The 22,851-nt window shown below is 33.6% G+C and overlaps 1 protein-coding gene across 4 annotated transcripts in view; it reads right to left on the bottom strand.

The window, feature by feature from the left end:
• LRBA (LPS responsive beige-like anchor protein) overlaps window positions 1-22,851 on the bottom strand; it is a 623,871-nt gene that overhangs the window by 470,842 nt on the left and 130,178 nt on the right. For all 4 annotated transcript variants that reach the window (XM_072975847.1, XM_072975846.1, XM_072975849.1 and 1 more), the window contains 7 exons: window positions 12,426-13,490; window positions 11,003-11,178; window positions 9,996-10,149; window positions 9,410-9,590; window positions 6,719-6,846; window positions 5,488-5,595; window positions 2,178-2,337 (listed from right to left, as the gene is read on the bottom strand). In XM_072975847.1, the coding sequence (XP_072831948.1) occupies window positions 2,178-2,337; window positions 5,488-5,595; window positions 6,719-6,846; window positions 9,410-9,590; window positions 9,996-10,149; window positions 11,003-11,178; window positions 12,426-13,490 (1,972 nt within the window). The remainder of the gene's footprint in view (window positions 1-2,177; window positions 2,338-5,487; window positions 5,596-6,718; window positions 6,847-9,409; window positions 9,591-9,995; window positions 10,150-11,002; window positions 11,179-12,425; window positions 13,491-22,851) is intronic.

Raw genomic sequence — 22,851 nt, 5'->3', positions numbered from 1 at the left:
AAAAAAAAACTTGTTACCCCTCCTACAGTGCATGAATAACTCAATGATCCTTACAAGCTAGTTCAATAAGTAGCACTACCTTTTCTCTCTATTTGATTTTCATTTCTCCAGCCAGGCATTCACTCCATTCCAACAAAAATGCTAAGTCCAATGGTCAGTTCTCAGTCCTCACATCACTTGACACAGCTGCAGCAACTAGTTATTCTCTCCAGTGTGGTAACACTGCTTTCACTCGGCTTACAGGACACCACGCTCATCTGTTTTTCATCAACTCTCTCACTGATTGTTCCTCAATTTTCTTCACTTCTTTCTCTCCCTGATTTCTTAAATCAGAGGGACTTAGTTCTTACCCCATTTATTTTTTTCTGGCAACATTTATTCCCTTTGTGGTCTCATTCACTCTCAAAGTTCTAAAAACCACTATGTCGAAAAAAAAATTCAGACTGTTATCTGTAACTACCTATTCTACATCTTCTATGTCTAAAAGACATCTCAAACTCAGTATGTTGAAAACTGAGTTTCTTATCTTTCCTTGAATATGTTTTACCTTCAGTCTTCCACTATACCTTCCACTATACTTCATAATCATTCTTGACTACCTTCCACCTTTCACATATCCACACCCAATATTTTAAAATCCTGTTTTCTCACCATCAGAACACATCCAGAATCTGACAGAGTCTCGCCAGCTCTACAGCTACCACCCTAGTCCATCCCCACATCACCTCTTGTCTAGATTACTGCAATATCCCCCTAACTGGTTATGTCAGACTGTTACATGAATGGTTCTACAGGCCCATGCCTCCTGGCATTCACCCCGTTGAGAAGTCCTTGAATCTGGGCTGGGCCTGACTTACTTTAACCAGTAGAATGTGAGAGACAGAGCACTGGGCCAGGTCTGTGCCCAGCCTTTAAGAATGTCAGGCAGCTTGTGCATTCTCAGAATCCCTGCACATCTCTGTAAGCAATCTGGCTACCTTGCTACAGAGAACATGCATAGAGACCACATAAAGAGGAAGAGGACCTCCTAACTAATGGAGTAAAACCACAGAATTCAGCTGAGAACAAGTATCAAGGCCCCACACATACAAACCCAGACAAGCCACTGCAGTCAGCCAGCCCTAGCTCTTGAAGCCATCCTAGCTCAGGGACTAGATACATGAGCAGAAGATCCATCTCAGGCTTTCAACCCCAGCAAACATCATCTGGAGCAGGGGTGAATCATGACCAGTGTGCTTTGCCCAAATCAAATTCACAAAGTCAGGATAAAAAGACGAAAACAGTCGTGGTTTTAGCGTCAAGGCAGTGTGCTACATGGCAGTACATAACCAGAACACTGATTTTCCTTGCCCTGTAGGGCATAGTCTTAAAACAGAATCCCAAGTGTTAATTTCAGAAACATAAATCAATTCTGACTCCTGTTTCGTTGTTGCTGTTGTTCTTTTTGTTGTTGTGTTGCGGTTGTTTTGGGGGGGGGGGCGGTTAGGACATTATTGTGCAATCCACCATGATCTTGGGTCATCTTCCACATGATCCAGGCTGTTAAAAGACTTGTTTTAATGCTGTAAGTGCTGCTTCTACCAGCATATGTTAAAATAAAGTGTGATTTATTTTTCCACAAGTAAAACAAAAACAAAAACAAAAAACAAAAAACCCACTCACTAGAACATAAGCTCCATGAGGGCAGACTTCTTCTTTTGTCCATAGTGAACAAGTATCTGGCAGGCACTGAATGAACACACACTGGATAAGCAAATCACCTCTGCTGGGAAGCAGCTACTTCTACAACTACAACGGCTGCTTCTCTAACTGTACATCTTATAACTGGCAGCTACTTCAATTATTACAGTTATTTGTCAACAAATCTGTCTCTAATAAGAAAATATAAGTTACTTTTTCTCCAAATGCTAAGGTAAATAAAAATGTTTACTACTTTATTTGTAAAGAATAACATTTTTTCACTTATCTTTCAATTAGATGGCTCATTAAAGAAATTATCTCCCAAGTGCAATTAACTACATGGTACTTAAAATATTTAGTTACTAATAAAAACGAATGAATGCTCTCACTTTATACATAAATGGATTTAAATTCCAGAAAGAGTATCTTAACTAAACCATAAGTAGTAATGTTTTATTTGAACTTTGGATGTTAGGGAATAAAATATGGAAACTTACCAGGGAGTGATAAATTTCCACTTTCACTACCAGATTCCTTAAATGACTGGCTATGCCTTTCATTGTGGGGTTCCAAAATGTCTCTGTACTTCGAGACCATAAGAACAGAGATAAAGTATACAACTGCCAAGGCTAAAAATTGAGCTTGTTTGCTATCCTCCTGGGGGAAAAGAAAATGAATTGATCATGCCACTATTAAATAACACATTTTAACTCATTTTACCTGACAATATTAAATACAAAACACATTAACAAATCTTTCAATTTACACAGAAAACAGTAATAAATTCATCCAAGCAAAGATTAGACAAAGGCTTTTGGAAAAATGCCTGTAAATGTGAAGTTTTATGCTTGTAAAACATGGAGAGAGAGAATGTGGTTCATTTTCTTAAATTAAGTGACTCAACCTGAAGAGATATGCCCTAATATACTTTATAAGATTAATCAAATAGCAATTATCATTATAAATGAATAATTATGTTTACTTCTAACCATAAGAATTAAAATGTTTTTAAAAAATCACAGTAACAGTTTTTCTAAAAGATAAAACACTCAAGATAAAAAAAGTAAGGTTATCAGACACAGAACTGGATGCCAAAGAAATCCTCAAGAGTATTTTAAAATAGTACAGACAACCACGCACCCAGGATTGAAACTACAGTGTTTGCCAGCAAAAAAAGAGGCAAATTAGATTGACCTCTAAAAAGATCCTGGCTTCGTCTCAGCTCTACAGATCACCTGCATATCTGCGTATCAGTGATCTCTTCATCTAGTGAAATTCCCCATTTTCCAAGGAATCCTAACACATCACTAATTTTGGTAACTTTTCAAAATAGCTTGGAACTTAATTAATTTAAAGGAAAAACTCAAATTCATCCATTAAATACTGCAAACTAACGGTGCCCCAAGTAGCAGATAAATTTAAGATGAGGAAAACAAAGAACATTGTTGCCTAGCAGATAAATAAAAGGAAACAGGTGGTACAAATGAAACTAAAAGTTAACAATTAATGAGTATGAAAAGTTTTAGATACAACTTCATGGGAAAAAAATGAGATTTCAGGTTCTACCTGAACATAACCACTTGATAGAATTACCAGACATGTTTATAATCTGACAAAAATCTTAGGTACTTTTTAGGTTCATGTATAAGATCTTATTAGTCTTGAGGGAAAAGACAAATGTGTATTTTTCCTTTTTTATTAACCATCTCCGGAAGTGCCTGTGTTCCTCTGCTATGCAATCCTACCATCTATTACAGTAACTGCTATTAATGATATCGACATTAAAAATGTAGGCATATAACTTACTTGGTATTCTTAATTTATTATAAATTATGTATGCCTATCCAAATCCTTAATTAGCCCATTAATATGTTCAATGTTTACTAACTACAGTATGAAGTTTATAGCGTATGCCTGATCTGTGCCCATAAAAAATATCCCATAGGTCCTAACTTCTGAAACAAATTTGTTTTCAGTTGAAATTGTCATTTATTGAATACTTACTATGAGTCGGGCATTGTGCTATGTACTTCATATACATTCATTAACCTGTTCACACAACATGAGGCTTAGAGAAGTTAAGTAAGTTGCCTAAAGGCATACAGTAAATGAAAAAGCAAATCTGAACTAGCATTAGAGTGATTAAAAACCTTAACTCTTAACCTCAGGGTACTAATTTCTTTATATCCCCAGTCTTAGGTCATTTCTTTTTTCTTCAAAGGTTGCTTATGCTAGAAGCGCCTCTGGGATATTGTTTGGGAAATGTGGTCTTTTCTCTTTTTGGAAACTTCTATAAGGTGATTATGTAACTTTCACAATTACCAAAAAATTAAAATTATTTGTTAATGTCAGAAATGATAAGGTAGACAGAGGAGACACTCTGATTCTCTGTCCAAATACTGTGATGTAATAAATTATTAGAACATTTGAAAGAGCCAAATTGTATAGAGCCAGGGTGAGGAGTTTTTATTTCATTTTAAATGCTATGGAAAGCCATTACAGAAGTTTTAAAGCCAAAGAGGTATGTCATTTATTCTAGATTTTTAAAGATCACTCTCGGAAATACAAAGTCATAGGGCAACAGACAACACCTGCTCAAGAAAAGAGAGTGGGGAGAAAAGAAAGCAATATTTGGTCCCAAAATGAACCAGTCATTGGGTGCAAAAAAAAACAAAAATTGATGGTCTCTTAATTAGTAAGAAATAATATTTCTCAATTAATAAGAATAATAATTCTCAATAATAGCTACCAAAAAGCAAAAAAGTGAGGTCAAGTGAGGCAGTATAGCATAATGGTTAAGATCGAAACCCCAAGAATCAGATTCCCAAGGTCCTTAACCCACTTCTACCTCTTACTACTTGTGTGATCTTAAGGCGATTATTTAAGCTAATAGTGCTTTTTTCTTATAGGATTATTCTGTGAATTAAATGAGATAATACATATAGAGCATCCAGTTCTATGCTTAATATGCTGTAAGTGTGCAATAACGGTAACTATAGCTAATAACTATTATCTGTAACTACTATTAAATTGTATACATGTATAAAACAGTGAAGAATCAAGAGAGGACTAAAGCACTGGAGAAAGAGGAGGGAAAATTTAAAATGGAAGTTATAAAGTTTATTTTTTAAAAAACTTATATGTAATATTGAGCAGCCAAAACGTAACATACAGCAAGTGTTCAATAAATATGAATGAGAATACTCCAAATCCCAGCGAGTAGGATCACAAGTGATTTTTATTCTCATCTTTATACTTTCTTAAATGATGTTACATTTTCTGCACCAGACTCTGCCATATTATATATCGAACTAGCTAAAATAAAACTATTTTTCATCTTTAAAAAATTAAAAACACCACACATTTCATCATATACTTTCATATCATACAAAACTTTCAGAGCACAGATCGCTGGGTCTGAATCCTATCATTTACTAGTTCCATTGGCTTGAACAAGTTAGTCACACTCTCTGTGCCTCTAATTCCTCATTTATAAAATGGGAATTACAAAAGTACACGACTCAAGACGTTGTTGGAACTAATGAGAACATATAAAACACTTACAGTGCTTACTATGTAATAATGTGTTATTCTTTTTAGTATCACTACTCTGATATATTAGCTCCAATTATATAATTAATACTTTCCGATATTCTAAAATTCTAAAATCACTGTCAAGAGAACTTGTATCTAGGCCTTCCTATCTCTACTCGACTATTTTATATCACAATGAGTGTTCACTCTTCGGGCCTATGAGGAAATATGCTATTAGCTGATATATTTTGTAAAAGAAATACAGTAACTTACTATGTCTCTGAAGACAACTGCTCTAAGCCGATTAATATCCATGTCTTGCAGAAGCCTATCAAAATCTCTTACTGGAGATATACCACCAGTTACAATGTCCAGTGGACTCTATTTAAGGCAAAAAAAAAATAAATATGTACATTACAAAGACATTTTTAAAAATAAACACAGTATTCCATAGGCTATAACACTGTTTTCCTCAGTTTATTTTCCTACTTCTTTATCTCTTCAGTTTTTTGGGTGCCGAGATAGAGGTGGGGGGGTGTAGAAAGCAGTCATGAAGGAAAAAAGAAACTGCGTGCTGACTCACCAAGTACATGAAATACAAACTGACATATCTGAAAGACAAGGTAACATGGACACAAGGAAAGTAAACATGAAAAACGTATAACCAGAAGGAACCCTACTTTAAAAAGACACCTGCACCCCAATGTTCATAGCAGCACTATTTACAATGGCCAAAACATGGTAACAGCCTAAATGTCCATCGACAGATGACTGGATAAAGATGTGGTATATTTATACAATGGAATACTATTCAGCCATAAAAGCGACAACTTAACGCCATTTGCAGCAACATGGATATCCCTTGAGAATGTCATTCTAAGTGAAGTAAGCCAGAAAAAGAAAAATACCATATGAGATCGCTCATATGTGGAATCTTTAAAAAAAAGAAAAAAGAAAAAGACAAATGAACATAAATACAAAACAGAAACAGACTCATAGACATAGACATAGACATAGACATAGACAAACTTGTGGTTGCCAGGAGGGAGGAGGGTGGGAAGGGACAGACTGGAAGTTCGAAATTTGTAGATACCAACAGGTATGTGTAGAATAGTTAAATAAGATTATACTGTATAGCATAGGGAAATATATACAAGATCTTACGGTAGCTCACAGTGAAAAAGAATGCGACAATGAATATATGTATGTTCATGTATAACTGAAAAATTGTGCTCTACGCTGGAAATTGACACAACATTGTAAACTGACTATAACTCAATAAAAAAAAAAAGAAAAACAGACAAGATTAAGTATAAGCAAATCTTTACTTACTGTATATTTAAACACAAACATTGAAGGTTATGTCCCCAGATTAAGATAATTATTTTAAGACCTCTGTCAGATTTACTTAACTTTATGTTGAAATGGACAAATATATTTAAGATCTTAATCATAAAATAAGAGAGTAATTTTTAAACTTGAATTAATTATTCTGTACGCTTACCTTTGCTGCAGATCTCCCCATGGGAATCAGGCTGGGTATTGTTTTCTGGCCTTTAGCTGTATCACCTCTACTTTTCAGCTGTAAATGCTGCTGACACTCTAAACAATTCCTTACTGCCACTGCACACACTGTAATTTAAGGAAAAAATTGGGCAAGAAAAAAATTGCATTTAAGATTATGGAACTGATAAAAATCATCTATACAAGTTACATAAGATCATCTTTGAAACAGATTACCTTCAGCAGATTCCTAAAATGTCCCTGGACTTTATCACCTGTTTGTTTTGCGACTTTGTTAGCTACCCTATTAGGGTCCACTGCTAACAGAAAACAAGTTCAATAATCTTAATAAACACTCTACTGTTTCTCAGATCTCATCTAAGCTACATGAAATGATCTTTTAAGGAGGAAAAGATAGGGGGAAAAGAGAATTGAAAAAAAGGTGTAAGAATAAAGAAAGTAAATCACACTGCCATCAACTAGTCCAGGATAATAACCGTCTGTTACCTTCATTAAAGTAAAATAGTTAAACTAGAAACTTGCAAGTTTTTCTTATAATGTTTATCATTACTAACAGAGAATGATAGGGGTATAGCATTAAAAGGACTATTTATAGGGTCTACCTCTTACTGGCTTTCATTAAAACTATTTGAAAAATAGGCAACAGAAAAGAGACTGTGATTAATATACAGTCCACAATTACCTCTCTAAACAGCTCACTAATCAGGCAGTTAACTCAGGTTACTTACAAGTTGTTGAGTTTTAAATGACAAAACAGGTAATGCATAATTGATCATGAATTGCTTTCTATCATGCAATCATCTCAATTCCCAAACAAATTGGTAACACTGAAGGTATCTGAACTCAACTAGAATGGGAGAGCAAATTAGGAACAAAGTAGCAAACTTAAGTGGGAACTCTAAGTACCATCAGACTATCATATGCTTAGCAGGCACAGAATTGAAAAGGGAAAGTGTTCAGACAGGTGCCAAAAGAGTAACAGAAGCTGGAGAAAAGGAAGGAAGGAACATAGTAAAGAAGGGGAGGGAGAGAGAATATGGAACACAACTCTGTCAAATTTGGAATCAGGCCCAGGAAAATAATTTTTCTACTACTTTTGTGACACGTTGTATAAAATAAGGTTTGCATCCACATTACAAGCTCAAAAACCACAGCAGATGGCCAAATATCAATCACTCTCAGTAGTACAACTTACTCTTACTGCTGCCATCCTACCTTCTCACCCTCAGCCTCAGGATCAAAACATTTGGATTCTAAAAATGTACTCTTTGTAGGAAAGCGGAAAGGTTTACAAATGGCATACATAAAAGCAATGGATTCTAAATATAAAAGCAATGGATTCTAAACATTTTAAGTATATTACTGATATAAAGTTTAAGGCTGTATTCTATAATAGAAAGTGTAGGGAACACTAGTTAAACTATATTTAAATTCCAACTTGACAGATTAATAGCTTTTGAATTTTCACTAAGTTTCCTAACTTCTCTGATCTCAAATTCCCTCATGAATAAAAGGAAGAATATACAACTGAATAAAATAATTGAATGAAAGAAAATGGTTGCAGGCTCACTGTGAAAATCAGCAATAATGACAAATGACTGTAGTCAATAAATAACAGCTTTCGTTTGGTTGTGCACACCATTTGAATCTCTCAGTGAGAATTTTAAAACAAGTTTCTAAAAATAGTATGCCAAGCTCTTTAGAGTATCCTAAGTACTCTGAATAGCATTTTCAGTGAAAATAATCATTGCACCAAAAGAATCTAAGTACAAGCATATCTGTTTATATAACAGATATTCTTGCTAAATATGGGAAAATATTTCATTAACTAATTAGATTTTCAACTGCTGATATTATATTTTCATAGGTGCCTTATTTCTGATCTGTCTTCCTATGGCCAAAGTACCTAAAGATTTTGCTTCCATTTCTTGGTCCCCCTCCCTACACGTACTTCTCTCAATTTAGTAAGCAAATCATTAACAAAGTCTCAGTATTTACAATTAGTTAAAGGAAATTTGCTGCAGAGAGAAAAATTATTTTGCTTCACTGAAGAAAGTTCAGATACTACTAAAAATTCATTTCATTTATTTCAACTTTTACCTACGGACGAACTGCTTCCAGGAGAAGAACAGAGATTTAATAATTTTATTAACTGCTTCAACAAATTATCATAACATGTGTGAATAAAGGCTGATCTTGAATGATGCTAGTTTAGAACCTTGCTACTCAAGTGTGTTTGTAAGAGAAGCAGCATCAACGTTACCTGGGACATGCGAGAGAGACGATCTTAGGCCTCATCCCAGACTCATATAATCTAATCAGCATTTTAACAAGACACTCTGGTCATTTATGTGTATGAATCATCTTAAAATTTGGGAAGCATTACTTTAAAGCAAAAAAAAGATGGGGCAGGGGGCAGGGGAGGTAATGCCAACCAGAATCAACTTAGTAGAATTTTCAAACAATGTCCTTTCTCCTCTATGCAACTTCACAACCACTACTATAGCATAGTACAGAAAAAGCTCTCCATTCTTTGGAGGTTAAAAAGTAGCAAAAGACAAATTGCCTAGCACACATTTTCCCACCAACAGGAGAAAGAAAATATTCAATTTAATATGTCTGGATTACTGAAAAAACTTTAATTCCTAAGTAATGGATTTTAACAGCTCACCCAGTCGGAGACACTGCCGCAAAACTCCTCCAGATGACAAATTTTTTTCAGCTTCAATTTCAGTAAAGCCAAGAGAACTTGCAAATATAAGCACATCCACAAGACTGATTAGTCTCTGCAAAAATGTCACAGAGGCTTCTACTGAAAGGCCTTGAGTAGGTTCAATATTCTCCAGCTCATGCTGTAAGGAATAAAGTTTGACATTTACATCTATATTCTGACAAAAATCCAATTTTATGAGACACATTCCCCAAATTTCTAAATTTTATAAAAAGCCAGGCTTTCAGAAATCTAGTTCAGTAGAGTGATTTCATTATCATTTCATCTAAAAAAAGAGGCGTGCGTACAGGTGAAATACTGTCAATCATATTTCTCACTAGCTGACTCATCCCAAAGAATTCAACATTCTTTTTAGTCCTTTGATTCCTGGAACAGATTCTAAGGTCCTTTCAGGTAATTGTAAAAGATTCTGTTGCTTTTGAATTATAGAACCTATGATTCATAGTAACTACCACATTCAAGTTTTAATCAATAAAAAATGCGTAAGTCATGTTTTCACACCAATTTTATATAGTAAAGTCCTTACTGTAGCCGATGTAGCAGCTGAAAGCAATGGCAGTATACCCCCACAAGCCATGACCATATTGTCCATCACTTGAGAGATGAGATGAATTGTGTTGTGTACAAAGATGACATTATCACTGCTATTCACGAAGTCCATAACTGTCTTTGTTGAATGGCTGTCCAAAGATAAATGATGTTTACTGATAAAGCTAAAGAAAGGAAATCACACTTTGCCTACTTCAGGGGAGGGAGGATAAGATGCTTTTGCTTCATCTTGAAAGCTGAGGAAAGATAATGATGCAGCAGGCATTTTGGGGGGTGTATACTTCCTCAGAAGATGTAGACCATTCATATCAGTAGTTACTATTCACACCCTTTCTCAGTGTTGAACCATTAATAGGATTCAACTTACACTTGATATAAAAGTTGAACTAAATTATCCTTATGTAGGAACAAAATTAAGAAGTCATGTAGCAAAAATTAAGAGGTAAATAGTGCTAAAGTTACTATTAAAAATGAATTTTTTAGTAACACTTTCTTAGATAATGTCATAAAGCATTTTTAAGCAAAATAAGAGTAGTATATAAACAACAATAAACAAATTAGGTTTTTTTTTTAATCACAAATCATACAATGAAGGATAATCTGAAAAACAGACTTTTTCTACCAAAAATACATTGGAAAATTAGATGTTTTAAGTAAATCCCAATTTTGTTTAGTATTTCTAGGAATAAACCCATTTGGTAAACCTACATTTGGGCATATTATATGCTATAAAATATGCTACAGAAGACTTTCAGCAAATTTCTTAAAAGAAAAATAATTGATTTTCAACTTCTTGCAATCCAAATACGGTAGTTCATTTTTATAACAAAGAATTATTCAATAAAACCCTATGATAGAAATAATTTATACTCTATTTTTCAATCCAATGACTGAAATTACTTACAAAACGTTAAATATATAAATTTCTTTGAAAACAAAGACTAAAATCTATACAGAGCTACCATAATAAATATATGGACAAACCTTCTCCACATCTGTATATCTGTTTCTATTGAAAATAAGAGATCAGTGAGCAAACGCTGATGCATCGGAGACCATTTGAACTCAGGAATACGAAACGCAGATCTGGAATCCCTCCTTTGCCCATTAACTGTGTCTGGTGCAATTCCTTGCCCTGGCTGCTCCTGCTGCCTTGACATCTAACAGAAACAATTTAAAAGAGTAATAAAATCAAGTTCAACTTCAGCGGAAGGCATGAGTAAATAATTGTATAGCTTCTACCCAATTCATCTAGCAAATACTAATACACATACACTAAGTAAGGAACCATAGATACTAAGAAACCAAATTAGAGAAAAATTATCAAGGAGTAATAACATTAATACATTAAAACATTTAAAGTAAAGTTATAAAAATGCTGAACTACCACAATTCAGTAGTGATTGGCTTGGAGCCATGTTAGTATTATCACCAGGTAATGTAGCATTTTATTAAGTTCTTGGTTTTGAATACTGGCATGAAAGAAAGGCCATACCTAGATTATAAATTGGCTGGAATTAAGAAAAACTAAAAAATAAAGACAACAGAATAAAGAATAAACCAATGAAAAAGAAAGGAGGAAGAACGACTGGAGCTGAATGAAGTGGGAAATGACAACATGCAACCAGCCACTGAGTCATAAACACTCTGAGGCACCAGCAAGGGAGAAAGCTGGACCTCTGGGTCTCACACAGGTGCCCCCCTCTTACAAAAGTAAACAGACCCCATGCAACAACTTTAAACCATATACTTTGTATATAAAGTTATACACTAGCAGATGGTTCTACAGGAAGGTAGTCCTAGATTTTGCTGGAAAACCAATGTGATAACTGTGACTGAGTTATTAAATAAAGGGTAAAAGGCAAGTATTTCCAATGTTTGCTTAACAAGGTAAAAATATGATAATGCTGAAACTTGAAAAGTAGTAACTTTTTGATACTGTTGTGAAAATAACAATGAAAGCTATCATTTAACAAACTCATACAAAAGTCAAGTCTGTGCTCAAGATAAGAAACAGAATCTTTGGGGGGGAGGGATAAATTAGGAGTTTGGGATTAGCAGATACAAATACTACATATAAAACACGCAAACAACAGGGAACACAGGGAACTATATTCAATACCTTATAACAACCTATAATGGAAAAGAATCTGAAGTATATTTATATCCACGTATAACGGGATCACTTTGCTGTATATCTGAAACACTGTAAATCAACTATTCTTCAATTATAAAAAGGTGTTAAAGATGCGAATATATATATACATATATCTTTACATTCATTGCATTTATGTAATTGTAAACAGGATATGAATCAACTCCAAAACAGAATAAAATGTAAGTATATACACTTGTTCTATTTTAAATCAAAGCAAATACATTTCAAGAAGACAATAAATATAATCACCTCAAGCACAGGTTGATGAGGTTGAGATGCTTCCATGTTTCCACTAGCCTTCAATTCCAGTCTCTCAGTATCTGTAGCAACACTGGAAACATCCAACTTAGCAATCCTCTGCTCAGAAGTAGTAGGAGACTCGAGTATGTTACCATGAGACTCACTAATTAGTTTGGTTTCTCCGGCAATGTCAGCTGTTTTCTCCCCTTCCTCCAGCATCTGACCAAAGTCTGACTGGTCAGTTGTCTGGGAAGCAGTAGTGCCTGGTGAGGTAGCTGAAGACCCCGATGCTGTCATTGTCAAGATGCCAGAATCTTTAGGGTCTTGAGTGTCAATGTCAGTTTGCTTCTTACTTACAGGTTCTTCTTCTTGAAATATTAATTTGTGGTCATTATTAAACACATCAAGTCTTTCACTGGCTTCAGATGCAGCTGGAGACAAACGATTATCCTGGAGCTCTGTGGGCAGACTGGCTTCCTCAGTAGGGCTACTTTCTACCTTCAGTTCTACATAATCGTCATCATCTTCTTCCTCTACTATTAACTTATCCAGTAATTCTGGCACCTCTGAAGCATCCTCTTCTGAAGGAGAACTTATGGAAGCAGTTACTTCACTGACAGTCATTGTATCTTTGTCAGTTGTTTTAAAAGAATTAGAGGAAACAGTCGCAGCTTCTATTATGTCAGAAGATACTTCTAAATCACCTGTATTAACTGTTTCATTTGTCAGTGTTTCTTCTAAAGGGACTTCATCCAGTAGCTCCTCATTTTCTTGCCCAGTTTTCCTTTCTTCATGAGATGTATTATAAGTTTGCAGTTCAACGCTGGATGCAGACTCTACTGAACTTGTCTTCTCAACACTTGACTTTTCATCACCATTTCCGGTGATATGAGAAGACAAGGGAGAATCCTTTGTATCTGACTGCTGGGGTCCTACTGAAACATTAACACTCCTGCTCATGCCAGAGACTGCTTGAACTGGACTTGAAGAACACTGTCCTATTTCTTCATTAATTTGTCCCCGGTGTTCCCTAAATATATTGGCAAGGTTTTCTTTGTGTATTTCAAAAGTGACCTAAATGAAAAACATACAAGCAGTCAAAATATGCTCCAACAAATGAACAGAGCATATAGAACATAAAATAAAAATATTTAATTTTTCAAATACATGGTTTATATAATGCAACAAGATAATTTTCCTGTATCTTTATCACATAAAATGATAAATAAAACATAAGTCAATAACTAAAATCTAAATACTTAAAAAATTATAGCTAATCTTAATGCTAACAGGTGGCATGCCATTAAACAACAACAAGAACATAACTATTTAGCCTATTTTTAAAGATATATAATATAGGAAAAGAATACACTATTCTACTGACCTCTATAATTTTACTAGGATCTAAGTATGTATCCTTGGGAAGTGCTTTGTGCACTATGTAATACATTGTTTCAAATGAGATAAAAACCCATTTCCCCATGATTTATCCTCAGCAGAGATAAAAAATATCAATTATGTTCACTTTATATATTATGCATATTATATACTTATATATTATATATGTTACATATAACAGTAGCTCCATATAAAAGCTACTAAATCTTTTTCTTACTAAGCTATAGAATTCAAATTCTTTTAGCAATTAAAAAGAACGGTCCAATCCTTCCCCAAAGGTCAACCATAATTTTCAAAATTGAACTGATCACAAATGATGTGAAAGTTCCAGTTCATCCATCCATACATCCATTCATTCCACTTGTATGTTATATATGAGAGACTACTATGAATTCAGCACTGTGAACATGTCCACATCACGCTTAGCCTGTAACCCAACTAAAAGGAAAACATTAATTAAAAGGAAAAGTATAAAAGAGAGTGCTGTGATTATTAACGTCAAAAGGTTTACAGTTTTCTTATCCCATCGAGAATTACTATAGTCACAATTATGTGACTGCCACCAGTGTTTCAATGGGAACACCTTTCAAAAAAAAAAAAAAAAGGGTAACACCAGCAGAAGGTATAGGCATAATTACAGCTTATCAGTGCTAGAACTGTTTGCTCCTGTAACCTGTATTATTACAACATATATAACACACTGAATCTTTACTCAAGAAACCTTCATTGAGCCCTAGTATATATAACAGGATGGTAGGAGATAATAACAAAAGAAGATCCACAGGGCTTTTCGGATCACAGGTGCATATGCACGTGGGTAAAAGGTAAACAAAATTATTAACTATTAACTACCCTTTCCTCATGACATACACAATACATTCTTGCCATAATGCAGTATAACTGAAAATAAAAATATTTAGGAAATAAACATTTTTCCTAACTGCAAATATTTGGGAACTCATTTCAAAATGCAGTGCATGTACTCAACACCAAAGAGTAAAATGGCACAGTAACCTTAACAAAATTAATCAATTTCTTTTATACCCAGAAGGCCAATACCTTCTTTAAACTGAGTTCTTTATTTTAACTGATTAATTCCCCATTTATTCACTCAACAAAAATGCACTGATCAGCTGTAGCATGCCGGGCATTGTGCTACCCATAGAAAGATCTACCAAAAATTATGCTATTAAGACAGATATGCATCTAGCAAATTGCCCTATATAACAAAGTAACATTCTTTCAGTCAAAATTTCTTGGGCAAATACAGATCAGTGATATTAATAAGACAGGCCCACCTAAAAAAAAGAGAAGTTTTCTATTCTTACGAAATATAAACAATTCAGACAAATGAACATCAAAAACAGCTATTCAGAGTAAGTCAGTATGATCACAGACGCGGGAATAAGTCTAAATCAATTACATTTAAATAATGAAAGCTGGAACTGAGGCATTAGGTGAAAATAATCACAAATGTTTTAATAACCTAAGTATATTCTGAGCCAGCATCACAAAGTACCAAGTTATAGAGACAAACAGAACCATTGCAAATATCCAGAAAAACATGTAAGTAAAAATGAACAAAGTCTGAAGTGGTGGAATGTAAATAAAATATAAAATTTTTGAGTGAAATTAAAAATAAATTCAAATAAGAAAAAAACTAAGACACTGGATAATTAGTAGAGTAAGGATAAATTTTCATCTTATAATAAGACCAACAGTGACATTCCTAATGTGGGGTGGAGGCGGACTGCCACTCCACCTCCAGATCTACTAATATAACTAGCACAAAGAAAGTTATTAGCAAAAACACTGTAATCCATTCCAAAGCCAAGTATGTTCCCATACTAAAGAGCACTGTTTTAGAGAGTACATCAAGCAGACTTGAGACTAAAGAGTTAGAACCCACATTATTGCCATTATAAAACTCATTCAGGATGTTAAAACAGTAAAATTTCAAAATCCTATGACTATCTTTGCCCAATATATATTTAAGATGAATGTCAATCATCATCCTAAAATGGTGTACAACAGGGACTTAATAAACATTTTGAAATCTTAGTATCTGATCTACATGTTATATCTAAATACTAATATTTTTAAATTACTTGGTAATAGGACACAATCTTAAGGAGAAAAAACCGTAAAATGATAAAAGTACTGAAAAATATCACTCATATTTTTATCTTAATGCTTTCATCAAGGTTACTAACATAGCTACATCAGAGAAACAAAACTTTTATACCTTATTTTAGCTATAGCATATAGTCAATTATATAGAACTAGCCTTTCCTGCTGGTTTATAAACAACTTGAGGAAGTTCTCTTGGGTTTCCATATCTCCGTCAAGGCCATCAGAAAATATATATATTTGCTGTCCCAAATTCCCTCTTAAAGATTTGTTTACATGATGCTCTTACCAGTATTCACTTAATTTACAACATGTCGTCATGGTCTTTCAAACATTTGATGAGACCGTTCATTCTAAGCGTGAAGTGTAAATCTGTGGAACATATTTCTTTTTCACATTCTAACTATATTCATAATCAGCAGACAAACTTTCAATTGGCCATTTGAAAAGACAATTAAAAGCTAGTATTTAATGTTAAATTTTCAAGCACAAGAAGATGGTTTAGATAATACACATTTCAACTGAAAGTAATGTACAGTTTCATAAAGTACATTATCAGTGTGCCAGGAATATATTTTCTTTTGTGATAAGCAGATTTGTAGTCAAATCTGTACTAAACAGTGCTTTGTCTTTCCTAAACAACCCAATTTGCTTACTTTTTTTTTGTAAGTATGAATATTAAAAGTGCTGTTAAGTTTTTGAAGTTGATTTTTAAACTTCCTTTTAATGTACTCCAATAGTCTAAAAGCTAAATGACAACAGAGTAATTATCATTGTTGTTATCTTTTTTTGATATTGTTTTCCTAAAGGTATTTGTGACTGATAATTCTTAATTAATTACCAGATATTGTTCTAAATTACTCAGCTAAAAGACTACTCATTAATCTTCACAATCATTTGATAGCTAATCTATAGCTGTTTGTAATGTTTGGAAAACACTCTATAAACTACTAGTTAAAGATATTCATGAGCTAATAACTACAACATTTCTTTAGCTATTACTTTCAACTTAATTGGCTCAAATTTACTAATTAGGAGATAAAAGATGAATGCAATATTGCAAGACACCAACATCATTAATCCATGTATTTTAAAAAATTAATCTATAACATTTAGACTGTTTTAAATGTTAGGCAATGTTTAGGAACTGGCTTTCTTTTTTAAGCAAATGCACCTTTTTCATTGTATGCTATTTTCCTTTGGAAATCTAGCTGAATATGATATGCTAACTTCTAACTCTTAGAGGTTACCAACCTTTCACATTTGATAAATAAGACATTTTTCTTTTAAAATAGCTGAATCTTCCCATATGTGGTATCAACAAGCACAGCTCAACATGACCACCACCACATAACAGGACATGTTTTATCGAGACTCGGATACAACAGCTTGCAACAATAATAGTGTAAGGTAAAAGATACAATAGTTAAAATCAAATTGTAAATATTTGTAAGTGTATACATATTCAGTGATCTACTTTATACAAAGCACCCTAGTTACAAATCTGAACACTGGTCAAACCTACGCTCTTACATACTACCCTAATAAAACTTGAGTGGAGGTGTATCAAGCATAAAGCCTAGGCCATCCTAACAAAACTGCCTAAAAGAATTAGTTATGAAAACAGCATTATAAGTTCAATAACAAAGAGAAACAAATCCCATGAAGAAAACAAGTCATATATATACAACAAGCACTATACATTTGCGTAATAAGCTTAAAAACATTCTTGAATAGGTAGTATATTTTGATGGGAGTCCAGAACACACTACCCCAAAATACGGCACATTGGCATACTGATTATTTTAAGATGAAGGAATCTGAGAAACAGTAGGTGCAGGAAAGACTCTCTGACCTCGCCGCCCTCCCCTGAAGCAGATCATAGAAACAGCAGGTTCTAGGATGGCCCTGTAATTTCACCCCTTATAATCAGAGGTGCCTTCCTTACACCCAAACAAAAAGAGCGTCCTTATCTCAAAAGACACAGGGATGCTGAGAAGAATCTGAATGAACAGGCTATGCTGTCTCTCCCCCAGTTTACTACCCTTAGTTCAAACCCTTTGTCTGACCAGGTTTTTCTTGAATTTCCACTCTTCATCAAACTTAAAATTAAAAAAAAAACCTCAAACTTAAATGTTTCTTTGGGTCTTCATTACCTTATGAAGGCTCCCATGTACATAAAACTTACATTAAATAAAATCATATACTTTCCTCCTGATAATCACTCTTGGTCAGCTTAAATTTCAGTTGCAGTCAGGGACCTTAAGAGGGTAAAGGCAAAGCTTCTCCTCCCCTACACGTCACATGACTTACATATAAAATAGTATATAGTGTAAAGTCCCCCTCACACCCGGTCCTCACCTGCACAATTCCTCAACAACCAAGCAATCAGCCATTAATTCCAGGGTATTTTTGTGCATATAAACACACATATGAATTCTCATTTTCCCACTTATTTAACTCACTAATATCCACTATACACTCTGTTCCACACTTCCTTCTGTCACTTAATATATCTTGGAGAACTATCTCAGAATAGCTTTAATTTGCAGTCGCTTACAATGAGTAGGTTGAACATCTTTTCATAAATCTAAAGTATTTTTTACTTAGTTTTCTACAGGTTTTTGGTCATGACTTTCATCCATTTTTTTATTAGGCTGTCTTTTCCTATCTTTTTTTAGGAGCACTTTGTATTTTAGAAATGTTATCTTTGCTCTGGTCCTTTGTCCTGGTTCAAATTTGTCATTTGCCTTTTGATTTTGCTTATGGTATTGTTCGGTTTTTGGTCACAAAGGTTTTTATCTTTTTTAATGTAATAAAAAAAATTAGTCTTTATTCCTCTTTAATGGTTTCAGATTCTAAACTACAGTTAGAAAATTCTTATACACTCCAAGGTTACAGAAGAATTATCTGTGTTACTCTCTAGTACTTTTATGGTTTCTTCCATTCCCCACCTCCACTTCACTACCCATTTAATTGATCGATATGTTAAATTTCTTGATGCTTCAACTTTTCTTTCTGATGAATCCTCTATTATCCCAACACCATTTATTGAATAGTTTGACTTTTCCCTGGTGATTTGAGATTCATCCTTTATATTATACTAAAGTCTTATATGGAATTTTGTATGTTTCCGGACTTTCTTTTCTTTTTCCCCGGTCAGCCTATCTCTTCATGTGTCAACACTACATCTTTTAAATTAATGACATTTGGTAATAATGTTAGTATTTGGTAGTAAGTCACCTCTCATAGCTCTTTACAGAGCCTTCTTGGATATTTTTACTTGTTTACTTTGCCTCACTTTTCCTTAATAGTTAGCTTGCTCTATTTTTTTCCCCACAAAAAGAAAAACGGTTAATTAGTATTTTCCTGGGGTTTCATTAAATTTATAAAATAACCTAAAGAAATGTTAAGTTATTAAAACTTTATGATGTTGAGTCTTCCCATTTTAGCAAATATGCTCTTCCGCTTGTTCATGCCTTTTGTGTGTCCTTTGGGAATGTTTTAAGGACTTTTTCAAGTAATTCGAACTGTAGTTTAGCGATATATACAGGATACTACTGGCAGTACATAATTGTGCCCAGAAATACCTGGAAGTACCAGGAAGATGTTGACATTTAAGCTTGGTCTTCATTAATGATTACTGATAAGCAAGATAGAGAAGGATTAAGGGCAAAGGGAGATGCCACACAGAAGGAATTTTGAAAGATAAGTGTAAGAATGGATGCTGAAAGAACATGGTTCATTTAAGACCCTGAGTTATTTGGTAAAGCAATACGATTAAGTCATTTCTAGGAGGGACATGTAATAAAAATACTAAGTAAGCAGTGTCAATGGTAAGCAGGTTTTGGACTACTAAAGACTTTGTGAACCACGAGGAGTCAGAGTCTAATCCTTACAGGTAAGGGCAAGCTTTATAAACTGCTTAAAAAGGCAACTACCTGATTTTTAAATGGATTTGACTTGTAAACCCTACTATTCCACTCATTTGTAGCTAAAAATAAATTCACTACAAAAAACAGAAAGGATAAAAAACAAAAAATGGGACATAAATATATGCAAACTGCCACAGAAAGAGAAATGAATTTAACAGTAGTTCAACTGTACTTTTTGTTTATACTGACAAAGACTCTCTCCTTTACCAAACTTTAGTCAGGTTCCTCTGAACTGTCATCTTAGCTAGGCCCTCTGTCTTTGTCCGACCTACACCTCGGAGCTTCAGCCAGAATCCTAAATCAGTTTAGGGAGAATCCCCTATCCTCAATATCTGGCCGCCCTCCTATCTGATCAAATTCCTCATTTTTCCACCGTCCTCCAGCTGACAGCTAATCAGCCTGGCCTGCCTTCAGCAAGAGTCCCACTAAAGTCTGTTTAACCAGAATCCCTCTCTCCCTAGATATTTCCTCCTATTAATTTCCCATACACTGAACCCCCTCCTCACTCTGACCTTGCTCCTTGGCTATAAATCCCCAATTTTCCTTGTTGTATTCAAAACTGAGTAAGTTCTATACTCAGGTTTTTGTTCCCCTAGTGCAATAGTTTCTGAATAAAATTCAATTTTACTGCTTTAACTATTATCTGACTCTGGTTCTCTTCAACAATAATATAAATATATGTTTTAAATTAATTTCAATATACTTTTTAAAATTACCTCCATCAATTTTTCTGAACGGAGTTTTAAAGAAATCCTGAATATGAAAAGCAAGCTAATTCATGCAATTATTTCTTCCTAGAATTTTAAGTGGTCTAATATTCAGATGTTACATCAAAGTTGCAACTTTTGGTTTTACGTTCACCTTTTTTAGTAAGCAATACTACTAAATATAAAAACAAACTTTACTCTTTCATAAAATGATTTTGAACAACACTTCGTTATTAACATCAAGTGAGGATGCAATTTAAAGAGAAACCTTTCAACCACTTTGTAGTGTCTTAATCTCTATAAATATCATACTAACATATGGAAAGATTCCATAATTAATGTAAAAGAAATTTACTTTAAAAAATATATTCTTCCCTCCAACTTCCTTAAAAATGAAAATTACCATCTAATCATTAATTGTTCCCTGTTCCACAACATGCTTGAAAATATATGTAATAAATACCAAGTTGAGCTCATTTTGGTGGACAATAAGGTTTTTAAGCACTTGCAACAATAGCTAAGATATACAGAATGGGTACTCTATACTGTTCTAAGCATTGTATGGAGAGAATCTTCAGAGCAACCCTAAAAACACAGTTAGTATAATACTCATTTCATATAGATGAAGATCGAAAACACAGTGAAATAAAATAGTATCACACAGTTACTAACTTACTAATCTTTTCTTTTTTAAAAACAGTCATCTTGACCAATTTTGTTTTCTGAAGAACAATCTAGACAGGTGCTCTCATCCAAAGCTAGAATAATAAACTGTAACAGAATTGTTTAGATACCTATTTAGCAAAACCTTCTAAAACTTTTAAAAACATGTACGGACACCTCCTTCTGTAACTTTAGGAATTTATCCTGCAAAATACCAGGAGCAGGCTCATCACTGCTCAAAGACAAGGGAAAATTAAACTATGGCGCATATGTAATACATTGTAACACAACTCAGTAGATTTTTAAAATACCACCTCCACCAATTTTCCCAAATAACACTTTGGAAAATGTCAGAATATGAAAAGTAAACTTGAATAATTTACTCAATCACTCCTTCCAAGAATTACAAGTGGTCTGATAGCATTTAGACGTTACATCAAAGCTGCAGCTTTTGCCCTTAACTTTATTTCTCCATAATATGATGTAATATACATACACCTAATAATACGCAGCCACTAAAATTCATGTAAAAGTATATCATTAATTGAAATACTCTAAAATACCACAAATGTGGTATTTCTATAAGAATGTAATTATATGTATATGTATATGTATATGTATATTTATATTTATGTATAGAAGACTGGAAAGTCTTTCACCAAAATATTAAGTTATGTACAGATGACTGGATAATAAATGATTCCTGAATTTTGTGTAGTTATACTAGGTTCCAAATTTACTACAATGAGCATATATTATTGTAAATTTTTTTAAAATACTATTTGGTTTAAAAATTTTTAAAGCCAACGAAAACTTTAGAAATTAAGTATAAAATACTGAAAATCCATGAAATATGAACATTTTGTAACTCTTTTGAAATTTCTTAAAATATGTGGCTTTTAATTTTATTATACAGCCACCACAAACCCACACATACAAATAACATGCATTTTATATACACCAGTTTATATCTTAAAAAATTTTAAATGCTTTTTAGAAACCACTTACAAAATTCTAACAAAACTGACTCCCATATGCTCTTTACTTAACCTAAACTGTACTTTCTTCTTTTTTTAAACAGAGAAAAGCCTTTTTAGATACCAGTAATGATTAGAGAATGTAATGGGATAAATATTTCCTTTGTAATAGCAACAGAAACCGTAATTATGTAATACACATCATATATACATAATATACCCCAAAATGTTAAAGGCCTACCTAAAGAATACCAAACTTAATTGAAAGTTCCAGAATAAATGAACCATGTTAACTAGATGGAAAGTGTCAATATTGTAGAAATATAATCACTTCAAAAATAAACTAAAAATATGGCATAATTCCAATAAAAATCACAATTTTTCTAATGAATTTGAAAAACTGATCCTAAAATTCACCTGTGAGCAAACATGCGCAAGAAATTTTTGAAAGAAAAAAGGTGGACTTATTTTGTAGGTAGCAAACCTACTGTAAAGTTACAGTGATCAAAAGAGTGCAGTTTTAGGGGGGAGGGTATAGCTCAAGTGCTAGAGCACACGCTTAGCATGCAAGAGGCCCTGGGTTCAATCCCCAGTATCTCCTCTAAAAATAAATTAAATAAATAAA

This window comes from Vicugna pacos, chromosome 2 (assembly GCF_048564905.1).
Source record: "Vicugna pacos chromosome 2, VicPac4, whole genome shotgun sequence".
Classification (NCBI taxonomy): domain Eukaryota; kingdom Metazoa; phylum Chordata; class Mammalia; order Artiodactyla; family Camelidae; genus Vicugna; species Vicugna pacos.
This window is presented reverse-complemented; position numbering and strand designations above follow the sequence as displayed.